Consider the following 20,958-nt stretch of genomic DNA (forward strand, 5'->3'; position numbering starts at 1 on the left):
TTCTGAATGTGGCCCTGGGGAATAGTGATTTCCCCCTGTGTTGTGGTATCACTGTTTACTTAGCACTATCAAGACCAGTGTTCCCTCTAAGATGAGTTAGTGTGAGCTAGCTCACAGTTTTTTTAGCCTCCGGCTCACACATTTTTTGTCTTAGAAAGGATGGCCCTAGAGTGAACTAATTTATGCAGGAGCCAAATTGGTCTCCCACAGCTTGAATGCCAGTAGCTCATAAAGTAGAATTTTTGCTCGCAAAACTCTACAGCTAAGAGGGAGTATTGATCAAGATATATGGTGCTTTACAGAGGAACATGAGCCACAGAAACAGGTCCCTGCTCTGAGGAGTGAATAACTGAAACTTTGGCAGTAGCAGAGACTGCAGAAAGAAAGGAGAGAAAGGGAGAAAGAGAGAGGACAAGATACCCTGGAGGGCTTTGCAAATTAAAAAAAATAGAGTCCTTTGGCATTCTAAAATCTAACAAAAATGTATAAGCATTTATAGATTTATATAGTTATAACCTGTTTTGGGACCTTCAGCAGCTGACAACATTATCCCCTTCTCCATTTTATACTCACAACTTTGTGAGGTAGGCTAAGAGTGTGTGACCGACCCAAGGTCACCCAGCGAGCTTCCATGGCAGAGTGGGGATTTAGACCTGGGTCTCCCAAATCCTAGTCCAACATTTTAATCACTACAACAAGCTTCTGTGGTCCATCATGCACTTCCTCAGCCACATCAAAAACAGAATGAAGGGAGAAGGATGTAATTCCAAAGTGGCATCCCAACACTTAGTAACATAAGAGATAGGTGTGTTATGTTACTATGGAGACCACACACAATATTTAAAAGATCTAATCAGACTGGGTGTGTGAGCTCTTGATTGATAAGAAATTGGCAAAGCAATGTACTTATACACCTTCTGACCAAGCGACGTCATGGAAGGGCTGGAAGAAGGAAAGGATCTTACAGGCTTTGTTGGGAGGTGATGGGCTCTATGCTTCAATGATTCTAGGGAGGGACCTGATGACCACCCGGTAGCCACCGATAAGAATCAGAGCAGACAAGAAAGCCCATGGGATCCAGGGCTTTTTTGGTAGCAGGAACTCCTTTGCATATTAGGCCATACACCCTGATGTAGCCAATCCTCCTAGAGCTTACAGCTGGCCCTGTACCAAGAGCCCTGTAAATTCTTGGAGGATTGGCTACATCAGGGATGTGTGGCCTAATACACAAAGGAGTTCCTGCTACAAAAAAAGCCCTGGATGAGACTTATACAGTCTTGGAAATGGCTGTTTGGCCATGGCTGCCAATATAGATGGAGATGATGTTCCCTTTCAGTTGGAGAGAATCTGAGAATACCAGGGAGGAGGTAGGTCCCAGTCAATGGGGTGGCTTCAGATGTTGGTGAGGACCTATAAGCAGTGGTCCAAAGGATTCTGGGTTGGGCGAATCAGGAGGAAAGATAGAGAGCAGCAAGCAGGCATGGAGAAGAACAGAATGGATTTATACCCCATCCTTCACCTGAAGTCTCAGAGCAGCTTACAATCTCCTTCCCTTCTTCTCTCCAGAACAGGGACCCTGTGAGGTAGGTGGGACTAAGAGAGCTCTGAGGGAACTGCTCTTGAGAGAACAGCTCTGAGAGAACTGTGACTAACCCAAGGTCACCTAGCTGGCTGCATGTGAAGGAGTGGGGAATCAAACCTGGTTCTCCAGATTAGAGTCTGCTACTCTTTACCACTACACCAAAGAAGAAGAAGAAGAAGATTTTGGATTTATATCCCGCCCTATACTCTGAGAGTCTCAGAGTGGTCACAATCTCCTTTACCTTCCCCCCACCACCCCCACAACAGACACCCTGTGAAGTAGGTGGGGCTGAGAGAGCTCTTGCAGCAGCTGCCCTTTCAAGGACAACTCCTACGAGAGCTATGACTGACCCAAGGCCATTCCAGCAGCTGCAAGTGGAGGAGTGGGGAATCAAACCCGGTTCTCCCGGATAAGAGTCCATGCACTTAACCACTACACCAAACTGGCTCTCAAACTCGTTGGAGGTCAAGTAACTCCACAGAAACTGCACCCATCAAACACAGTACCTGTTACCAGATGTGGAATAAATGTTTACTGGCCACTTGTTATAAAAGTTTGTGGGAGCTGACATAGACCAACTGCCTCCCCTCAGCTTGCTGTGCAACCCCATCCTACACATGGCCCAGGTCCCATTCACCCCACTTACAACACTCAAAGAGAAACAATGTGGAATTTGCTGCCAGAGGATGCAATGGTGGCCACAAGAATAAACATATTTAAAATGGGATTAGATAGACTCATGGAGGGGAGTCTATCAATGGCTACTAACCACAGTGACCGTGGGGAACCTCCAGATTTAGAGGCACTAAGCCTCTGAATCCCAGAGCCAGAAGGCAACATCAGAGGAAGGTCACAGTTTCAGTGCCCTGTTGTTAGCCATGCAGCAGAACTAGTTGGCCAGGGTGTGAGATAGGAGGCTGGACTAGATGGACCATTGGTCTGATCCACCAGGGCCCTTATTTGGTTCTTCATCTCAGGCCCTGGAGAGCTGTTGTCAGTCTGAGCAGACAAGATTGATTTTGGCGGACCAAGGCTCTGATTCAGTATCTGGCAGCTTCATGCATTCGTGTGTACTTAGATGTCAGGGCAACTCTTGCTAAGCATTCTAACTGCTTCTCCATTTCCTTTGATGACAGCCACAAAAGAACACTGAGAGACACTTCAGTTTCTGTGAGCGTCACAAAGCTCGCATGTTACTGACAGGAAGAAGGATGGAAAGGGGTGCTTTGGAGTTTAGAATTCTAGGAACCAAAGTAGAAAAAACAATTGTGCTAGGGCCCAGAGGTAGGTTGAAGTTCACCGTTTTTGCACTAGCGTTTACTCCGGCGTAGCACCCCATTTACCTCTGGATCTTTTCCTGGTTTTCGCACCTGTTGCTCCGGCGCTGCGTCTTGCTCCGGTGCTGCAGGGGTTTCACGCCGGAGTATCTAGATCCACCTCCTTCCGGAGTTTTTGAAAACCTCCGGATCCACACCGGATCCACTCCTCGGAGTTTGCTGTGGGAAATCCATCCACGCCGGATCGACTGCTTTGTGGGCGTCACCCTCTCCCTTTCCGTCCTCCCACCCCATCCACCCCCTTGGCCAATCATCAGCCGTTCGCGGCGCTTCCCAAAAGTGCCCGCATGGCCATTTTTTTTAAAAAACGTCATATTTCTTGCGTAATAGCGATATTTCGAAATTAACAAAAAAAAAACCCTCCTGCGTTATTTCGCTGTTGCGTTATCTCGCAACTACATTATACATTGTTGGGGGGGGGAGAGAAATTTGGCGTGGGCCAAAGCGTTCATGTGTGTGTGTTTTAAAAAGGCAATGCCTCCCTCAGCTGTGCCACCAGGATTTCTGGACCTGCACAAAATCGCCATGTATAAAATGGGAAGTTGGAGTTCTGCATTCTTCTCCCTGGCTACATTCCGCTCGGTTAGAAAATAGACGCGAGCTCGCTCTTCACACGCGCCACAGAAGGGGAAGGAGAGAATGGGGTGGGGGGGGAGCTCTGGCGGCAGGAATCAGTCAGGTCCCTGTTGCAAGCGCCAGCCAGGGAGGGGAAAGAGCGCAGAGGAAATCCCAGCTTCGCCACCCAGGAGGGAGCGAGGCTGGGAAAGGAAGAAGCTGCCACACACACACACACACACACACACAAACCCCTCGATTTCTCTCTCTTCGTTATTGCGATATTTCGCAACTTCAGAATTTGGGGGGGGAATCTAGTGCTACGATTCTCCACTGTGAATGCTTCTGTTAATACATAAAGGGCTGTGGAGGAGTCTACAGCTGCAGCCAATCCATAAGCAGCAGCAGCACACGTGATGCGGTTTGTCCACGAAAAGAAGGGGAAGGAACAGCTGTGACTGCCGATGTTACGTTAGTACGTCCTTACACAACCAGACTTGCGCTTTAAAAAAAAATGATTGACAGGGCATCGAACTCAAGTCGATGCCAGTGGGAAAACGATTTGAGCCGGGGCTTCATGGAAAGCGACTCCGCAAATGAGTCCATGTGCGAAAACGAGGAAAATGAGCCGGACATAATTGTGCCGTGGAATAAGGGGAGCAAACGCTAAGTGCGAAAATGAGTTCAACACATCAGCCAATGTAGTATAGAGGTGAGAGTAATTGAATGAGGATCCAGAAGGTCCAGGTTTGAATGCCCACTCTACCATGAAAACTTACTGGGTGCCTTTTCTCTCAGCATAGCCTACCTCACAGGATTGTCACTACTAGGAAAAAAACAGAGCAGCAACAAAACAACACTGTTAGCTATTCTCCGCCTTGCTGGAGGGAAAAGCAGAATATAAATATCGAAATAATTTTTACACCGTTATCGCCACTTTAATCTCTTTGATCTCAAATTATTGGTTGCCATGCTTTGCCTGCAAAAGGCAACAAGGCAGTTTAGAAATATTCTAGGACTAGGTAAATAAAATAACAAATATTATCGCTAAATCCTTCGCATTTTCAAGCAAGTCTCTATGACTTTTTTGGGTTACTGTTTTTTTTTTTCATTTGAAGGGCTCTCTCGGTTATTGCACACACACCCACTTCTCTTATTTGGGGAGCCCACTTCCCCGCCCCCATGTAGCAGCGGTATCCTCGCACACCGCCTGTGCGCCGCTAACACCGCTATGGTGTCCTTCTTTCACCCGTTCCCCAGTCCTTCCCTCCCTCCTACCCGGAGGCGGCAGCGGCAGCCTTGGAAGGGCAGGGAAAGCGCTGAGTCAGGTTCTGAGACGCTTGCAGGGTGCAGAGGGAAGAAAGTGCCGCATCATCCAAAGGATGCGAGTTCTGCTGCAGTTTGCACGTTCCGAAGTCTCACTACTCCCTTCCCCCTCCCCTCTCTTGCATGCAAAAGGGAACGAAGACTAGGGAGGGGAAAGCGGGTGCCGAACAAGGGAACCCTCCAAGAGGGAAGGAGACAGCTGTTTTATTTCCGGAAGAGTGGGTTTTAACAAAAATCTAAGGGCAGTTGTCTACAGAGCAGAAGAAAATCTCTTTAAGACTGAGGGTTCTGCAGCTCAAAGTAAGGGAAAGCACTTGGCTAAAAGGGTAAGACGGTGCCTGTTTTTTTTACTCTGTAGCCACAATGCCTGGATCTCAGGGAACCCCCAGTCAGACTATGCCAGCCAGACTTTGTGCAGATGACAGGGTTTGGAGCAAAGCAACTGGAAACCAGGACTTTTTAAAAGTCGGGGGGAAGGGGAATCTAAGGGGGTGTCGTAAGTTAGAATGCAACAAAGTTCTGGCCTTGGGAATGGTGGCCTTGGTGATGCTTGAATGGGAAGCCTAAAGAAGAGACACTACAGAATTATATATCTGCCAAAAAGATCTACAACCAATCAGTAGAAAAGAGTCCAGTAGCGCCTTAAAGACAACTATTTGCCTTTTTCTACTGCTACAGACAGACTAACTAGACTACCCATCTTGATCTATCAACTCCCAAAGGGTGGTGGTTTGAAGTCCCCAGAAGGACTTGTGCTGTTTGGGTGAGGATAAAATCCCCTTGTTATAGTTAGTCACCATGGAGGTGGGGGGGAGAGATATTGAAAGGACTGGTTCATTGCAATCTCAGTTTCTGAGTTTTCTTCTTTCTGATTTGCCCCGTTCACTCTCATTCTGTGCTTGAAGCACATAATGCTTATTTAGGGGTTACCAGATCTTGTTAGAGGACGTGTCCTCTTTTTGTGTGTGTGTGTGTCCGTTTTCTTTTGGGCTCTTGTAAAAAACTTGATGGAAATGTCTTTTTGGCTTAGAAGGTTAGGAATATTCCTAGTAAGTAGCAAATCACATCTTAAATAGTTAAGAGTATTTCAAATGAAATTTGTCATAATGATCACTTGTTTAGAGTAGTCCATTCTTTTTTTTTTGCTTTTCAAAATATTGTAACCCTAGTTTATTAGATGCCTCATCCTACTGATTGCATTGAATCACACTGCGTAATCCACGTTGAGTCTAAGTGAGAAAGGCAGACTGTTAAACAAATACATAACTTATTGGTTGTGAGGGTAATGGGGACAGAAGTCAATAGAAACAGGGAGCTGGTGACTTTCAGCTATATGACACCAATTGCTCTAGTGCTGATGTAGAGGGTAAATACAATAAAGAATCACTGGCAAAACAGCAGGCATTATTTTAGGTAAGCAAAGTATCTATCCATTTTTTAAATCTATTCATTGTTTAATTGAATGGAGGCATCTGTAATGATTCAGAAGAATAGAGGGACTTCCAGACATTTTATGTATTTCTGCAAACCTGGGAATTACCCCAGGTTTGCAGAAAGATATACCCTACCACCCCTCCCCTTGTGATTTTTTTTTACATGCTGTGGCTGCAGATTGCTATTTGTTTACTAGATTCAGGACATGCTAAACAAACCCAGCAGTTCAGCCCCACACTAATATCCTTTGTGTGAAGGGGCACAGACACCATTCTCTCTGGTCTCAGTATTTTGAGTTCAATCCTACTTTCTGAGGAAGAGGGGTCAATCATGAAAGGGAAGCCCATTTTATCCTCTTTTATCTCCCTATCCCCTCTTCTCCATATATTTTTGTATTGAGCTTTAAGTGTACAGGGTAGTACAGAAAGGGTAAGAGTCCAGTAGCAGTTTAAAGACTAACAAAATTTGTGGTAGGGTATGAGCTTTTGTGAGTCACTGCTCACTTCTTCAAGTTCCTTTTCCTTTTCATGTGCTTGCAACTCACAATCAAGTGGGATGGGGCTATGGAGACTGATGTGAACTCTTCCTGTTGGGAAAGGCCTTTGAAGGACAGGTGTCAAGCTGAAAATGGTCAACAAATCTCCCACCTGCTGCTTTTTGCAGGCAGGCTCCCACTTAATCCAAAATTAAAGAAAGAGGTGGTGTGCCCCAGGGGCTGTTAACTCTCTCTCGACATAATTTAGCTTCACCTCTTCAACACAGGAACACACATCTTAACTTCCCGTGAATTCTAGCATTGTTATCCAAAGATATTATTATTGTTATTAGATTTCATTTATAAAATAGGACATTCCAGTTCTGGGTCTTGTTCAAGAGAAGGCAGTACTGTTCAGGAAGAAGGAGCTTAACTGAAGAAAAGAAAGAAGACTTTGTTCTGAGATGTGTCCATGAGGAGTAAAAAATTCACCTCGACAGAGAGAACTTTTCAAGGAGTCCCAACCCAACGGAGATACTGCAGGTTATATCTGAAAGAAGTGTGGAGCTCTTTTTGATCACGTGCCATGGCATCTGTGAGAGAAGTGTCCAGCTTCACTGAGGACCTGCTGTGTCCCATCTGCCTCTCCATCTTTCGGGACCCCCATATGCTCGAGTGTGGCCACAGCTTCTGTGCCCCATGCTTAGAACCCTGTATCCCTAAGGGCCAAAGACGTGGGCTCTGTCCTGAGTGCCGGCGGCCTTTTGCTTTGCGCCGCATGGCCGTCAACCGAGCCCTCTGCAGCTTGGCGGAAAAGGCCCGGCTCCTCAAGCTGGATGAAGGCCCTCAGCTGGGTGGGGTTGGAGGCTGGTACTTCTGTGAGGAACATGAGGAACCGCTTAAACTCTTCTGCAGCCAGGATGAGGGACCTGTTTGTGTCATCTGCCGGGACTTACCTCAGCATCGTGGACATGACTTTCTGCCCATCAAAAATGCCGTTCAGGCCTATCAGGTGAGAGACAAAAATACTAGGTTCTATGGGTAGAGAGCAAAGTTTGAGCAGATGAATCAGAAAATGTGGAGCCTTTTCTTAGGAGACTGGACTAGAGAGGGAAGGACCGGGATATAGAGCTGGCTATAGATATAGATTGGGGCTCTGCACCACAATCAGTGCTGGAACCATGTAGCTCCTCTGAGGGACTATTTCTGTTTTTAGAAGACGGGGCTGTCATTTTCACATATTCTCCCCTTCAACTTTGCTCTCTGCTATTCCTGAAAGTCTGAGGTTCCCAGGGACAAAACTGAGGTGGGGTTCAGTAAAGTGCAGCAGCAAGAGAAAGAAGAAAACCCATTCAATGAAGTCTGTGGATGAATGGATACATGTCAGGGTTTCTAAGGATCTCCCTGGATGGCCCAGGCTAGTCCAAGCTCTTCAGATCTTGAAAGCTAAGCAGGGTTGGGCAGTGAACAGGATTTGGATGGGCAACCACCGAGGAAGGCCAGGGTTGTTATGCAGAGACAGGCAATGGCAAACCACCTTTGTTCATCTCTTACCATGAAAACCGTGTGGGGTCACCATAAGTCTACTGTGACTTAACAGCACTTTCTGCTACTCACCACAGAATGCCTTTCCTCATTAATTGTGTAATGGTCCATATATTAAACCTTAGGAGAATAAACTTCTGTAAGGAGAAGTAAGATCACACCTGCTGGCCCCACCCTATGTAAGTTTGTTAAAACTTGTGAATAAGATTCAAAATTCAGAAGTTGGGGACTTGTGGAAAATTGGATGGGGGTTTTTTCAGAAATCCCATCCTACCCTTCCAAAGACTGGAAGAGAAGGACTGGATAGATGTCATAGCATGTTTTATGTTGCCTGGATAAAACACCTTGAACAGAAAATGCACTGCAAAAGAAAAAATAACAGAGCCAGCAGTGATTCAAGGAATGGAGTTGGTATTATTTGGATGGCAGAAGAGCTGGGTTGACCCACTGTTCATAAAATCATACAGAGTCTTTCCTAAGAGACAAACATCATGTTATAGAGTCCTTATGTTTCTTGAGAAATGACACAAAAACTTCATATCAGATGCACAGTGGGAGTTTTTCTGTTTTCACATTGAAGATCCTTAAGGATCAACAACATTTGGCATTTGCCTCCCCCCACTTTAGGTGACTCCAAACTTGTTTTTTTCCCCTTCTCTTTAGGATCAGCTGAAAGCTTCTCTAGAACCCCTGGAAGAAGGACTGCACTGTCTAAAAAGGAGCCAGTGCCGTCAGCAGGAGAACATTCTAGAATTAAAGGTATAGTATCGGTTAGGACGGCAGGAACATGGAGCCCCTGTCTAATGCGAACTAGATCCATCCCTTACCAGTCATCTCAAAATGCACTGTGGATTCTCATTCTAGCTATTTGATAAATATTATTCTATGTCTTATAATTGACATTCAGCATTATGATCTGCCTAAATCAGAGTTTGGGGGTGCAAGTCTGTAGCCGGACAAGACACACTGAGCATGTCCAGAGTGTCTCCTTAAATAGACAAAAACATAACCTGGAGGTATGGCTGGGTGTGTTAAGTGGTTTAAACAATAACTTGATGGTTTCTGGAAATTTTAACAAAAGCAAGGTCTGAGTTCTCCCAGGTGTTAGACAAAAAGTGTAATGTTCTAGGGTTGCTTATAGAATGGAGCCAGGAGATGGCTATTTGGTAAAATGGGGAAGTGTAATTATCTTCTTGACAGTCTGGAACTTGAGGATAGAAAATATGGATGAGGACTATCAACTAGAAGAATAGCTGTCAGGAAGAAGAAGATATTGGATTTATATCCCACCCTATAATCTGAATCTCAAAGTCTTAGAGAGGCCTACAATCTCCTTTACTTTCCCACACACACACAACAGACACCCTGTGAGGTAGGTGGGGCTGAGAGAGCTCTCCCAGAAGCTGCCCTTTCAAGGACAGCTCTGCAAGAGCTATGGCTAACCCAAGGCCATTCCAGCAGCTGCAAGTGGAGGAGTGGGGAATCAAACCCGGTTCTCCCAGATAAGAGTCCGGAGTTCAGAGGAACTGGTTGACCAGTGTTTGAGGCAGATGAACTACTGGTCTAATACAGATGGGCTCTTTTTATGTTCTTATGTGACACCTATTCCTTTTCAGACCTGCTCAGAGTCCTTGTCTGATCATGTCTCTGGGGAGTTTGTGAAGATGCACCAGTTACTGACTGATAGAGAGTATAGTTTGAAGGTGGCTCTGGAGCATCAACGAGAGAGGAACCTGGTCCAGATGGAAACCAAGCTGAAAGAATTGAATTGGAAAGTTGCCTCTTGGTCGGAAACGCTCTGCCGAGTACGAGCAGGGCTTGAATGCAAGGATCACATCAGTTTCCTCAAGGTGAGAAGGACCCACCCATATCCAGAGTCTGCTTGGGGAGTGTGAGAAAGATTGATGGACAACATTTTCATCTGTGTGACCTTCTTTCATCCTGTCTGTGCCTTGGGTGAATATTATTAATAGGGAATACCATACCTTCTGTATGGGAAAATACAAAATACAGGAGGACATAGCTAGAAAACTTACTTTGGACTCCATATACAGGCAGACACCTTTGTATAATTTGTACTGAAATGACCACAGAGCTTCTGTTACAGTTGAATTAAAAGGGAGCCATTTTGAATTCTCACCCCCATCCTTTTCTGTTTCTTCTTGTCCAGGAGGCAAAGGAGTTACTGGAGAGGTGAGTCATACCTGCCTTTTGTGACATAATAATTAAGGCTGTGTTTTGCTTTTTTTAGTCCACTGAGGAAGAATTTTTTTTAATGGGTCTATTATCTAGAAATACCATGTGGACTTTGGATTCTGTGCTTAATTTTACTGTGGGCTTTGGACTCTGTATTTGACTTGATTGGTTAAAATAGATGTGAAGACTATTGTAATATGTAGAATTGTGATGTTTGTATGCCTTGTAGAATTGTACATTTGTGTTAATAAGACAAAACTGTGAAACAGAAAATTATACATACACAAACATTATTGTGAGAACTTTTTTTTATTATAGTGCTATTACAGCTATTCTATATTTCATGCTCTATGTGCTGTAATCCTTCTAATACTTACAATATCCCTTTTGTAAGATACCGAGCAGTCTCAGGCAGGTGAAACATTTCTAAATAGTCTTGGGGGAGATGGAACTTCTAACCGTTCCTGCTTGTGCGTGGCCCTCTTGGTCTGCTCTTTAAACCGCAGGTAAAGGGAAGCAGTACATCTGTTAAGTCCTTAAGCTGCATTGTAAGGCTCAGCTACTGAGCTTGATGAAAAGTTGGCAGCCCTATCCCAGGGACAGAGGGAAAGCCTCTGGACCTTGCTGTGTAAAAAGTCCGGCAGAGAAACCTCCCCACCCTGGTTTGTGATTTTGGCTCCAAAAAGATCACCTCACCATATTGCTCCCCCTGGAGGCCAGTTGAAGCTGTGTTGTCTGTCTTCATAGCATTGCCCTAAAAAATGAAGACCCACAAACACTACTTAAACCCAGTTTGGGAAGACAATGGGTGTTTTCGCACTCACCTTCAGCCGGCGCCGCGACCCTCTTGACGACGGAGGATCTGTGCTGATTTCCCACACGAAGCGCTGGAGCAACCAGAAGAGCCGCCAATTTCCGGCGCGAAGCCCGCTCAAACGTAAATCGCCAAGAAGCAGGAAAACGCTTGAGCGGGCTTCGCGCCGGAAATTGGCGGCTCTTCTGGTTGCTCCAGCGCTTCGTGTGGGAAATCAGCACAGATCCTCCGTCGTCAAGAGGGTCGCGGCGCCGGCTGAAGGTGAGTGCGAAAACACCCAATCTGTCTAAAATGGCTGACACTCTGGGCGCTGTCCTTCCACAGGGTTCGCAGGGAGCAAGGAAGCCCAGCGGAAGAGGAAGAAGAAACTGAAGCGGAGATTGCAGAAGAAGCATTGGGGGCTAGCGGGGAAGATACAGATGAATGTGAGAATGAGGCAGAAGAGGGAGACAATGTAGATGAAGAAGAGGAGGAGGAGGAGGAGGAAGAAGAGGAAGAGGAGGAAGAAGAGGAGGAGGAAGAGCAAGAGAAGGCAGTAGAGACAGAAGAGGATGACGAATATGGAGTTGTGCCTGTAGACTTGAACCTGGGTGAATTCAAGGGACCCTTGCAGTTCTATGCCTGGAAGGAGCTTTTGGGTGCAGTACATCCAGGTGAGGAGACAACTGGGACATTCTGGGAATAGGGGTTGCTTGCATGGCAATTGTACCACTGTCTGAAAATCCAGCATAGGTAGCTCTATAGTCCTCCCTTTTATTACTTAGAAGTTAGAGATCCATTCATTGGTCTAACATACAATCATATTCTGGTACTTCTTTCTGTAGTAAATCATTCTGAGCCTGTAAACTGGCAGAAATATGTGTCCCACAATTCTGAATTGAGAATAGGCTGCATCCCATAACCTGCTGGTCCAAGGATTGCAGATCTTTTCTGCGTTCTCCTTCCCAGTCATGGGAATTGTGGGAAAGATTTGCCATCATCAGTGTCTTCCGCTAATGGACAATTGGATCCACCCCTATATGATCTTGAAATTTTGTATTTGGGTTATTTTAAAAGATCTCATTGTCCCTAATCTTGGGTTAATACTTTTTTCATGACTACCCAGAACAAAATCTGCTTTTTTCAACTGTAGATCTGATAGCTCATCAATGAATGAGGTGGTATAAACAGTATGAAAAAATAGCCTCAACTCAATAGAAAGCAAAAAGATTGATAAATTTGTTGAAAAATGAATTTTAATGTTAGTTGAACTCAGGGGTCGTTTTGTAGAAAAATAGGTGGTAGAGCTTATTAGCATAACATTAGAATATGCCTCCCCCCCCCCCACCAGCCAAAAGCAGCCCGATGCAAGAAAAGAGAACCCTGGGTGAGCAAGGCCTTCTTGGGCTGGCTAGAGATCCAACCAGCTCAAGCAGGCCTTGCTCACCTGGGGCTCTCCTTGGTCACCCGCCCCCCCACCTTCCAACATTCGAAAGGACAGCAAGCCACCAGCCGCCCAAAATCACATAAGAAGTGAAGAAATGGTGGTGTGGGCTTCTCCAGGGGTTAATGAGGGCTGCTGAGGGTGTGGCAAAGCCCCTGGTGGCTGGCTGGCTGGCTGCTCTCCTAATCCAGGGATTGTTATGCAGCTGCACCTACTATTCAATGGACAAGGTAGGTGGGGACGGGAGGAGGAGGGGGAACCCTCAGAAAGGTTCAGGAGCTGCGCTTCTGTGGGCTCCTGCTGAATTCAAGGCCTGGTTGAACTAAATACTGAACCTTACTGCACATTACAAACCAACAGTTTTTGTTTCTGTGCTCAATTTTTGTGTATTGATTCAACAAGGAAAATATATGATTCATAAGGTCTATTAGTAACATTTGATACATTCAGCCTGGTCTCATGATTCCCAGCTCAGTATTTTTAGTAATCAAAGAGGACCTCCCCTTTCCTTTTAAAGCAGCTAAAAAGCTGGTTGGATTCACTCCATTTTCTCTCCTTTGTTTTCTGCCCCCCCCCCTCCAGTTCCTGCATGTCTCACCTTGGACTGCAACTCAGCTCACCCCAGCCTGATCCTTGTGGAGGAAGCCACCGGCATCAAGTTCAGCCCAGGAAGGCGTTTCTGGCGCCGGAAGCCCGAACGCTTCACTTCTAGCCCTTGCGTGGTGGGGCGGAAGGGCTTCACCACAGGGCGCTTCTACTGGGAGATCCGAGTGGGCGAGAGCATGGGCTGGGTGGTAGGGGCAGCGAAGAAGTCCGTGAAACGCAAGAAGCGCCTGCATTTCCAGCCCAAGGAAGGGGTTTGGGCTATTGAGCTGAGAGCCGGGGAATACCAAGCTCTGAGCGAGCCCCGGGCTCCGCTCTCTGTCTGCGGAAGGATGGAAAAGGTGGGAGTCTACCTGGACTTTGAAGGGGGGCAGCTCTCTTTCTACAACAGCAGCAGCATGAGCCACCTCTACACCTTCCAGGAGTCTTTCCACGAGGAACTGCTTCCCTTCCTGAGCACCCAAAGCAGCCACCCCCTCTCTGTGTGGGACCTGGAGCTCTGAGCCCCCCAGCTTAGGTTGTATATCTTTTTAAAAAGACCAGCATGGATATAGCTAGACACAGGAAACTGTTTGGGTTTTTAAAAAAAAAATAGGGGGACCATCATTTGAGTTCTTTTTGAATTGTTAACAGATAATAGGTTTTCATCACACATTTGAAGCTTATATAAGAAATGCTGTCATTATCCTTGGGGCTTCATATGGCACAGCAATTAGAATGGGGTGTCCGAGGTTGAAATCACCTCTTCTCTTGTGTCTTCTCCATCTAGCCTACCTTGTAGGTTGTTGTGAAGATAAAGGGTCTTATTTTATCTCAACTTTTGCAATTGCATTACATAGGAATGAGAAACCCCGTGGCACAGAGTGTTAAAGTTGCAGTACTGCAGTCTGCTCACGACCTGAGTTCGATCCCCGGTGGAAGCTGGGTTTTCAGGTAGCCAGCTCGAGGTTGACTCAGCCTTCCTTCCTTCTGAGGTCAGTAAAATGAGTACCCAGCTTGCTGGGGGGAAAGTGTAGATGACTGGGGAAGGCAATGACAAACCACCCCGTAAAAAGTCTGCCATGAAAATGTTGTGATGCAACGTCACCCCAGAGTCAGAAACGACTGGTGCTTGCACAGGGGACTACCTTTTTTACCTTACATAAGGATGCTAATATCCAGTTGGGGCTAGGGGATCCCCTGGTTTGGAGGTCCTGTCCCCGCTTCAGGGTCATCAGAAAGGGGTGGGGGGAGGGAAATGCCTGCTGGGCTCTCCATTAAACTCTATGGAAACTGGTTCCCATAGGGTATAATGGAGCATTGATCCGTGGGTATCTGGGGCTTTAGGGGGCTATTTTTTTTAGTTAGAGGCACCAAATTTTCAGCATAGCATCCAGTGCCTGTCCTCAAAACATGTCCAAAGTTTCAAAAAGATTGGACCAAAGAAGGTGCCCCTATCCTTCATTATTCCAAATGGAGGGAAGGCATTTAAAAGGCGTGCGATCCGTTTAAATGTGATTACCAGAACTCCCTTCAGAGTTCAGTCATGCTTGTCACACCCTTGCTCCCAGCTCCACCCCCAAAGTCCCCAGATATTTATTGAGTCAGACCTGGCAACCCTAGCATTATAATAGGTATAAATTTTCTCACCTCTGTAGCCCTTTATTATGGCAGCAGAATCCCCCTCTTCTGCATGACCCTTCAAGCTCCAGGAGACCAGTCCTCTTCTGTGTCTGATCACTCCGTTGCTTTCCACACTGGCAAACCAGAAATAAATACTGGATCTAAGCTTTTTTTGGTACGTGAGTCAGGCCCAGTTCCTCCTTGGGGGGAAAAGAACTGTCCTCACAGGCCCTCAATAGGCACTTCATTCTAACAGGAGGTACAAGATCCTACAACTCACTATTAAGCACTTTTTCATCTGGTCAGTGCTCCAATGGGAGACCACCAGGGAACTCTTAAAGAGGAGTCGTGTCTCAATATCTAGTAACAGGGTCACAAGGAGAGATTTTGCTTCTGTCACAGATTTGTGATCCAAGGAGGATTTCAGTGTTCTCAGTCTAAAAAACAAAAACAGACTGGAAAACTCTGGCTGGCACTTGCTGTCTTTCTGAGATTTCCTCATTTTCTTCTGCTGTTAAAAGTTTGTGCCAATTAATACCTTTTTAGCATTGCATGCATGCCCTCCCTCACTCCCTGCCCTAATTCGGTGTCAAAAATACTGCTCACATGGTGCAAATAAAGATTCAATTGTGTGTCCTCCCCAAAAGTGAACAGTTTAAACACCAAGGGACTTTGAACATGGCAGCTGCGGCTGCATTCCTGATTTGTATGTTTGCCCACTCATATGTAACCTTTGAGTGTCCTCTCTTAGTTAGTGGCAATAAATAACAGCCAATCTGGAAATTTGGAGCATTGTTGGTCACATTACTTTGCTGTTTAAGGTTGATGCTATATATTCGTTTGGGGTCCTTGGATCCACTTTCAGCTGTTTTAAAACCACCCATGGTGTCCTAAAATCAATAGGTTTGCTCCCAGTTCTCAGCCTTGTGTAAATCAATAGAAGTGCATAAACCAGTATTTCAGTACTGGTGCGAGAGAGCAATTTGTACTGCCTGCAATCGGCATTGCTGAGAATGTGAAAAAAAATAAAACCCTCCTCAACTCAAAGCTGTTGCCAGTGTGCCCTAAGGTGTGGCAGCTACCGGGGCCCAGGGCTTCAAGTGGAGCCCACTGCTGCTGACACCACCACCCCAAAACAACTCCCACAAACACATGCTCCAATCCAATACTCTTTCTAAGCTTTGTAGTCTTGTGAGCAAAAAATTCTACTTTGTGAGCTACTGGCATTAAAGTTGTGAGTTACTGGATAAATTCGTTTGCTCTGGGCCATTCTTCCTGAGCCAAGACAAAAATGTGTGAGTCAGAGGCTAAAAACAGTGAGCTAGTTCACACTAACTCATCTTAGAGGGAACACTGCTCCTGACTCTACATACTGCCAGGAAAGGGCTACGGACACTGCAGTTGGCTCTAAGCACAAGTAGTGGGAAGCCTCATGACTGGGTAGGGTAGGAACACAAAGGCAGGTGGGAGGCATGCTGGTGGGCAGGTGGGAGGGCATGAGTGGTGGGCCTGGTGGTGGGCACAGGATGGCAAAGCGTTCATGGGAACTCTTGGCCCAGAGCCCTTGAAAACCTGGAAGTGGCCCTGCCTCATCTATACCTTGATGTAAACCCCATGGATTTCTATTCATGTTCAAAGCTACTCAGACTCCAAATGATGTTATGCAGGTGAGCCATGGCTGGATGTCCCAACAGATTGGTTTTACTCTAAAACAGGAGTGTCGAACTCATTTGTTATGAGGGCCGGATCCAACATAAATGTGACCTTGTCAGGCCAGGCCCTGAGCATCACAAAATGTAATGCCAGGTAGTGAAGATATAAATGTTAAAAAGGACACAGACAAACACAATTAAAGATTTTTAAAACTTGAAACATTAGCATTTGTTGGTCTTAAAGGTGCTTTTTTTTGTACCCCACCTGTGATCTGGGGAACTGGGCAAAGAAAGCTCTGGCTCTTTCCTTCCTTCCCCAGGGGATGGGGGGAGGGGGGGAGCCTCAGCCAAATAGAAGGAAGAGAGGCTTGGCTTAGTAGCTCTGCTGTGCAATTGAGAGAGCCTGACAAAGCATTCCTTTCCAAGGGAGGAGACTCAGTCAATGGAGAAAATAGAGGTTTTGCTCTGTAGCTCCTGTGTGATTGAGCAAGCCTGACAAAGCAAACTGTGATGCAGAAGGAAGCAAGAGAGAGGGAGAAGGAAACAGATGACAGCTAGTTGCTCGAGGGCCTGATAGGAGCCCTCCATGGACCTGATTCAGCTCCCAGGCTGCATGTTTGAAACCCCTGCTCTAAAACAAGTGTGAAAGGCGGAGGCAGACTTGATCAGAACTATGGTAATGGAGGACAGAGGATTTAACTCTTGCTCCTCCACACCATTTTTCCAATCTAAATCACACATTACCCATATTGTTTCCTCCCCTCCTGACAGAATCAACAACAGCGTTGAGGTGTGAATGCCAAGAAGCAATCCAGTCTCCCATCTAAGGAGCAGTTCAGCCTAATCTCTCTCTCTCGGCTTGGCTTCGCGAACGAAGATTTAAGAAGGGTGCAATAGTCCACGTCTGCTGCAGGCTCGCTGGTGGCTGACAAGACCAATGTGGGACAGGCAGGTCCGGCCACAGTGGCTGCAGGGGAAAGTCTGATTTAGGGTTGGTGCTGTAGCATAGCGATTCTTCCTCAATCTCCTTTTGTCCTCAAGACCAGCTATGCGTGCGTTCTCAAAAGAAGAGACAGCCTGGTGGATGGTGTGCCTCCATGCTTTGCGATCTGAGGCTAGGTCAGACCACTGCTGATGGTTGATGCGACAGGTGCCAAGGGATTTCTTCAAGGAGTCCTTGTACCTCTTCTTTGGTGCCCCTCTATTTCAATGGCCGGTGGAGAGTTCGCCATACAGGGCAATCTTGGGAAGGCGGTGGTTTTCCATCCTAGAAATATGCCCTGCCCAGCGCAGCTGCGTCTTCAACAGCAGTGCCTCGATGCTGGTAACCTCCGCCCGCTTGAGAACTTCAGTGTTGGTCACAAAGTCACTCCAGTGGATGTTGAGGATGGTGCGAAGGCAGCGCTGATGAAAGCGCTCGAGGAGTCGCAGGTGATGACGGTATAAAACCCATGATTCGGAGCTGTAGATGAGGGTTGTCATCACAACCGCTTTGTAAACATTGATCTTTGTGCCTTTTTTCAGATGCTTGTTGCTCCACACTCTTTTGTGCAGTTGGCCAAAGGCACGGTTTGCCTTTGCCAGCCTGTTGTCGATCTCCTTGTCGATCTTAGCATCTGAGGAGATGATGCACCCCAGGTAGCTGAACTGCAGGACTGTCTTCAGAACTGATTCACCCACAGTGATGCAGGGAGGGTGATAATCTTCCTGGGGTGCAGGCTGGTGGAGAACTTCTGTCTTCTTCAGACTAACTTCTAGGCCGAATAGCTTGGCAGCCTCTGCAAAGCAGGATGTCATATGCTGCAGAGCTGATACCGAGTGGGAGACGAGTGCAGCATCATCAGCAAACAGTAGCTCTCGGATGAGTTTTTCCATTGTCTTGGAGTGGGCCTTTAGTCGCCTCAGGTTGAACAGGCTGCCATCGGTGCGATAGCAGATGTAGACACCATCGTCATCATCTAGATCTACTGCGGCTCTTTGAAGCATCATGCTAAAGAAGATCGTAAAGAGAGTTGGCGCGAGAACGCAGCCTTGCTTTACACCTGTGCCTATTGGGAAGGTCTCCGAGAGGTCGTTGCAGTGTCTGACTTGGCCTCGTTGGTCTTCGTGTAGCTGGATGATCATGCTGAGGAACCTTGGGGGACATCCTAAACGTTCCAAGATTTGCCACAGGCCTTTCCTGCTATCGGTATTGAAAGCTTTGGTAAGGTCGACAAAAGTCACATACAGAGCCTTGTTTTGTTCCCTGCATTTCTCTTGCCTGAGAGCTGCCTGAGAACAAATACCATGTCGGTGGTGCTCCTGTTAGCTCTGAAGCCGCACTGGCTCTCTGGGAGGAGTTCTTCTGCAATGGCGGGCACCAGTCTGTTCAGGAGTATTCTGGCAAGGATTTTGCCTGCGATGGAGAGCAGGGTTATCCCCCGGTAGTTGGAGCAGTCTGACTTTTCCCCTTTGTTCTTGTATAGGGTGATGATGATTGCATCGCGAAAGTCCTGTGGTAATTTGCCTTGTTCCCAGCAGGTGACAAGTACTTTGTGAAGTGAGCTATGTAGTACTGTGCCCCCATGCTTCCAGATCTCTGGTGGAATTCCATCAACTCCCGCTGCCTTGCCACTTTTCAGTTGCTTGATGGCTTTAACAGTCTCTTCTAGAGTGGGGATCTCATCCAACTCTGTTTTCACTGGTTGAAGTGGGGTGAGGTGAATTGCTGAATCTTGAACTACGCGGTTGGCACTGAAGAGAACCTGAAAATACTCCGACCACCGGTTCAATATGGATGCCTTGTCTGTGAGGAGCACTTGGCCGTCTGCACTACGCAAGGGACTCTGAGTCTGATATGATGGACCATATACTGCCTTCAGGGCTTCATAGAACCCTCTTAAATCACCAGTGTCTGCACACAGCTGGGTTCTCTCAGCAAGCTTGGTCCACCACTCGTTCTGAATGTCTCGAAGCTTGCACTGGAGGTTGCTACATACAGCGCGAAAGGTTGCTTTTTTCCCAGGACAGGAGGGCTGAGCAAGATGTGCTTGGTAGGCAGATCTCTTTTTCGCCAGTAAATATTGGATCTCTTGATTGTTCTCATCAAACCAGTCCTTGTTCTTCCTTGTGGAGAACCCAAGGACTTCTTCAGAGATCTGCAGGACGGTAGTTTTTAGGTGTTCCCAGAGTGCTTCTGGAGAAGGGTCTGTGGGGCAACTGGGGTCCTCAATTCTTGACTGGAGTTTTGCCTGGAAGGCAGCTTTAACTTCGGCTGACTGGAGACTGCCAACCTGAAACTTCCTCCGAGGGATACCTCCTCTCCTGGGTGTGGGTTTAAAGTGAAGACGGAGATTGCAGCGTACAAGACGATGATCTGTATGACATTCTGCACTTGGCATTACTCGGGTGTGTAAGACATCTCGAAGGTCTCTCTGGCGCACCAGAATGTAGTCGATAAGGTGCCAGTGCTTGGACCGTGGGTGCATCCAGGTTGTCTTCAGACTGTTCTTCTGCTGGAAGATAGTGTTGGTGATGGTGAGCTGGTGCTCCATGCAGAATTCTAGCAGGAGGTGCCCGTTGTCATTGCAGTTGCCAGTGCCGTGTTTGCCAAGTACTCCTTTCCAGGCTTCCGAGTCTTTACCTACTCTGGCATTGAAGTCGCCAAGGATGATCACCTTGTCCTCTGTAGGGGTCTTCCGTACGAGGTTGTGTCTAGTGCAGGCTTAAAAGCCCCACTGACTTTAATGGCCCAAAGGGTGGAGCCCAAAACCCCCCACAAGCCATCCAGCCATGCATCCAACAGAAATGAGGAAACTGTTCAACCGAACAAACATTTATTAAATATAGGTATAGAAAACTTCATAAATGAAAAGCAAAATTCAGTATTCCTGGAAATGCTGGCTACTTATAAATCTACACAGAGAAATTTAAATGTGGAAAGGTTTTATTTACAAGCCACACATGCAGAGCAAGTAGATTTTAGGGTCATGTCTGGACTGTTCCCATAGCTGAACGGGCAGTTAGGAGGGAGGCACAACATGTTGAATGTCTTCATTAGAGCTCTGCTCCACCTGGGAGATGGCCAGTCGATTGTGTGCTTTGATCAGCCAGTCCCACAGTAGCCCAAGTCCACCCAGGAAGGCGATGCCAGGGAGCAGCAAGAGAATCCGATAATGAAACACTGGACCTGATATTGGGAGGGGAGACAACAACAACAGGGGTGGGGGTTAAATGTCATAACTCACATGACTTTTATAAGGTTTCTATACCTGAATATACTAGATTTAAGTCTGGTAGCACTTTAGAGGTCTACAAAATTTCCGGGATATAAGCTTTCAAGAGTCAAAATTCCCAACACCAGATACCAGACAGTATCTTCACTAGATACCAAATGGTATCTTCATCAGCTGGTAACTGATGAAGGGAGCTTTGA

At 46.6% G+C, this 20,958-nt stretch overlaps 1 protein-coding gene across 1 annotated transcript; it reads left to right on the plus strand.

The window, feature by feature from the left end:
• The first annotated feature begins 7,235 nt into the window (after positions 1-7,235).
• On the plus strand, positions 7,236-13,866 carry LOC132571441 (zinc-binding protein A33-like). Its single transcript, XM_060238233.1, has 6 exons — positions 7,236-7,721; positions 8,918-9,013; positions 9,871-10,104; positions 10,425-10,447; positions 11,589-11,917; positions 13,270-13,866. The coding sequence occupies exons 1-6, from the start codon at positions 7,296-7,298 to the stop codon at positions 13,791-13,793; spliced, it is 1,632 nt and encodes a 543-aa protein (XP_060094216.1). The 5' UTR covers positions 7,236-7,295; the 3' UTR covers positions 13,794-13,866.
• The last annotated feature ends 7,092 nt before the right edge of the window (positions 13,867-20,958 follow it).

This window comes from Heteronotia binoei, chromosome 5 (genome assembly GCF_032191835.1).
Source record: "Heteronotia binoei isolate CCM8104 ecotype False Entrance Well chromosome 5, APGP_CSIRO_Hbin_v1, whole genome shotgun sequence".
In the NCBI taxonomy this organism is placed as follows: Eukaryota; Metazoa; Chordata; class Lepidosauria; order Squamata; family Gekkonidae; genus Heteronotia; species Heteronotia binoei.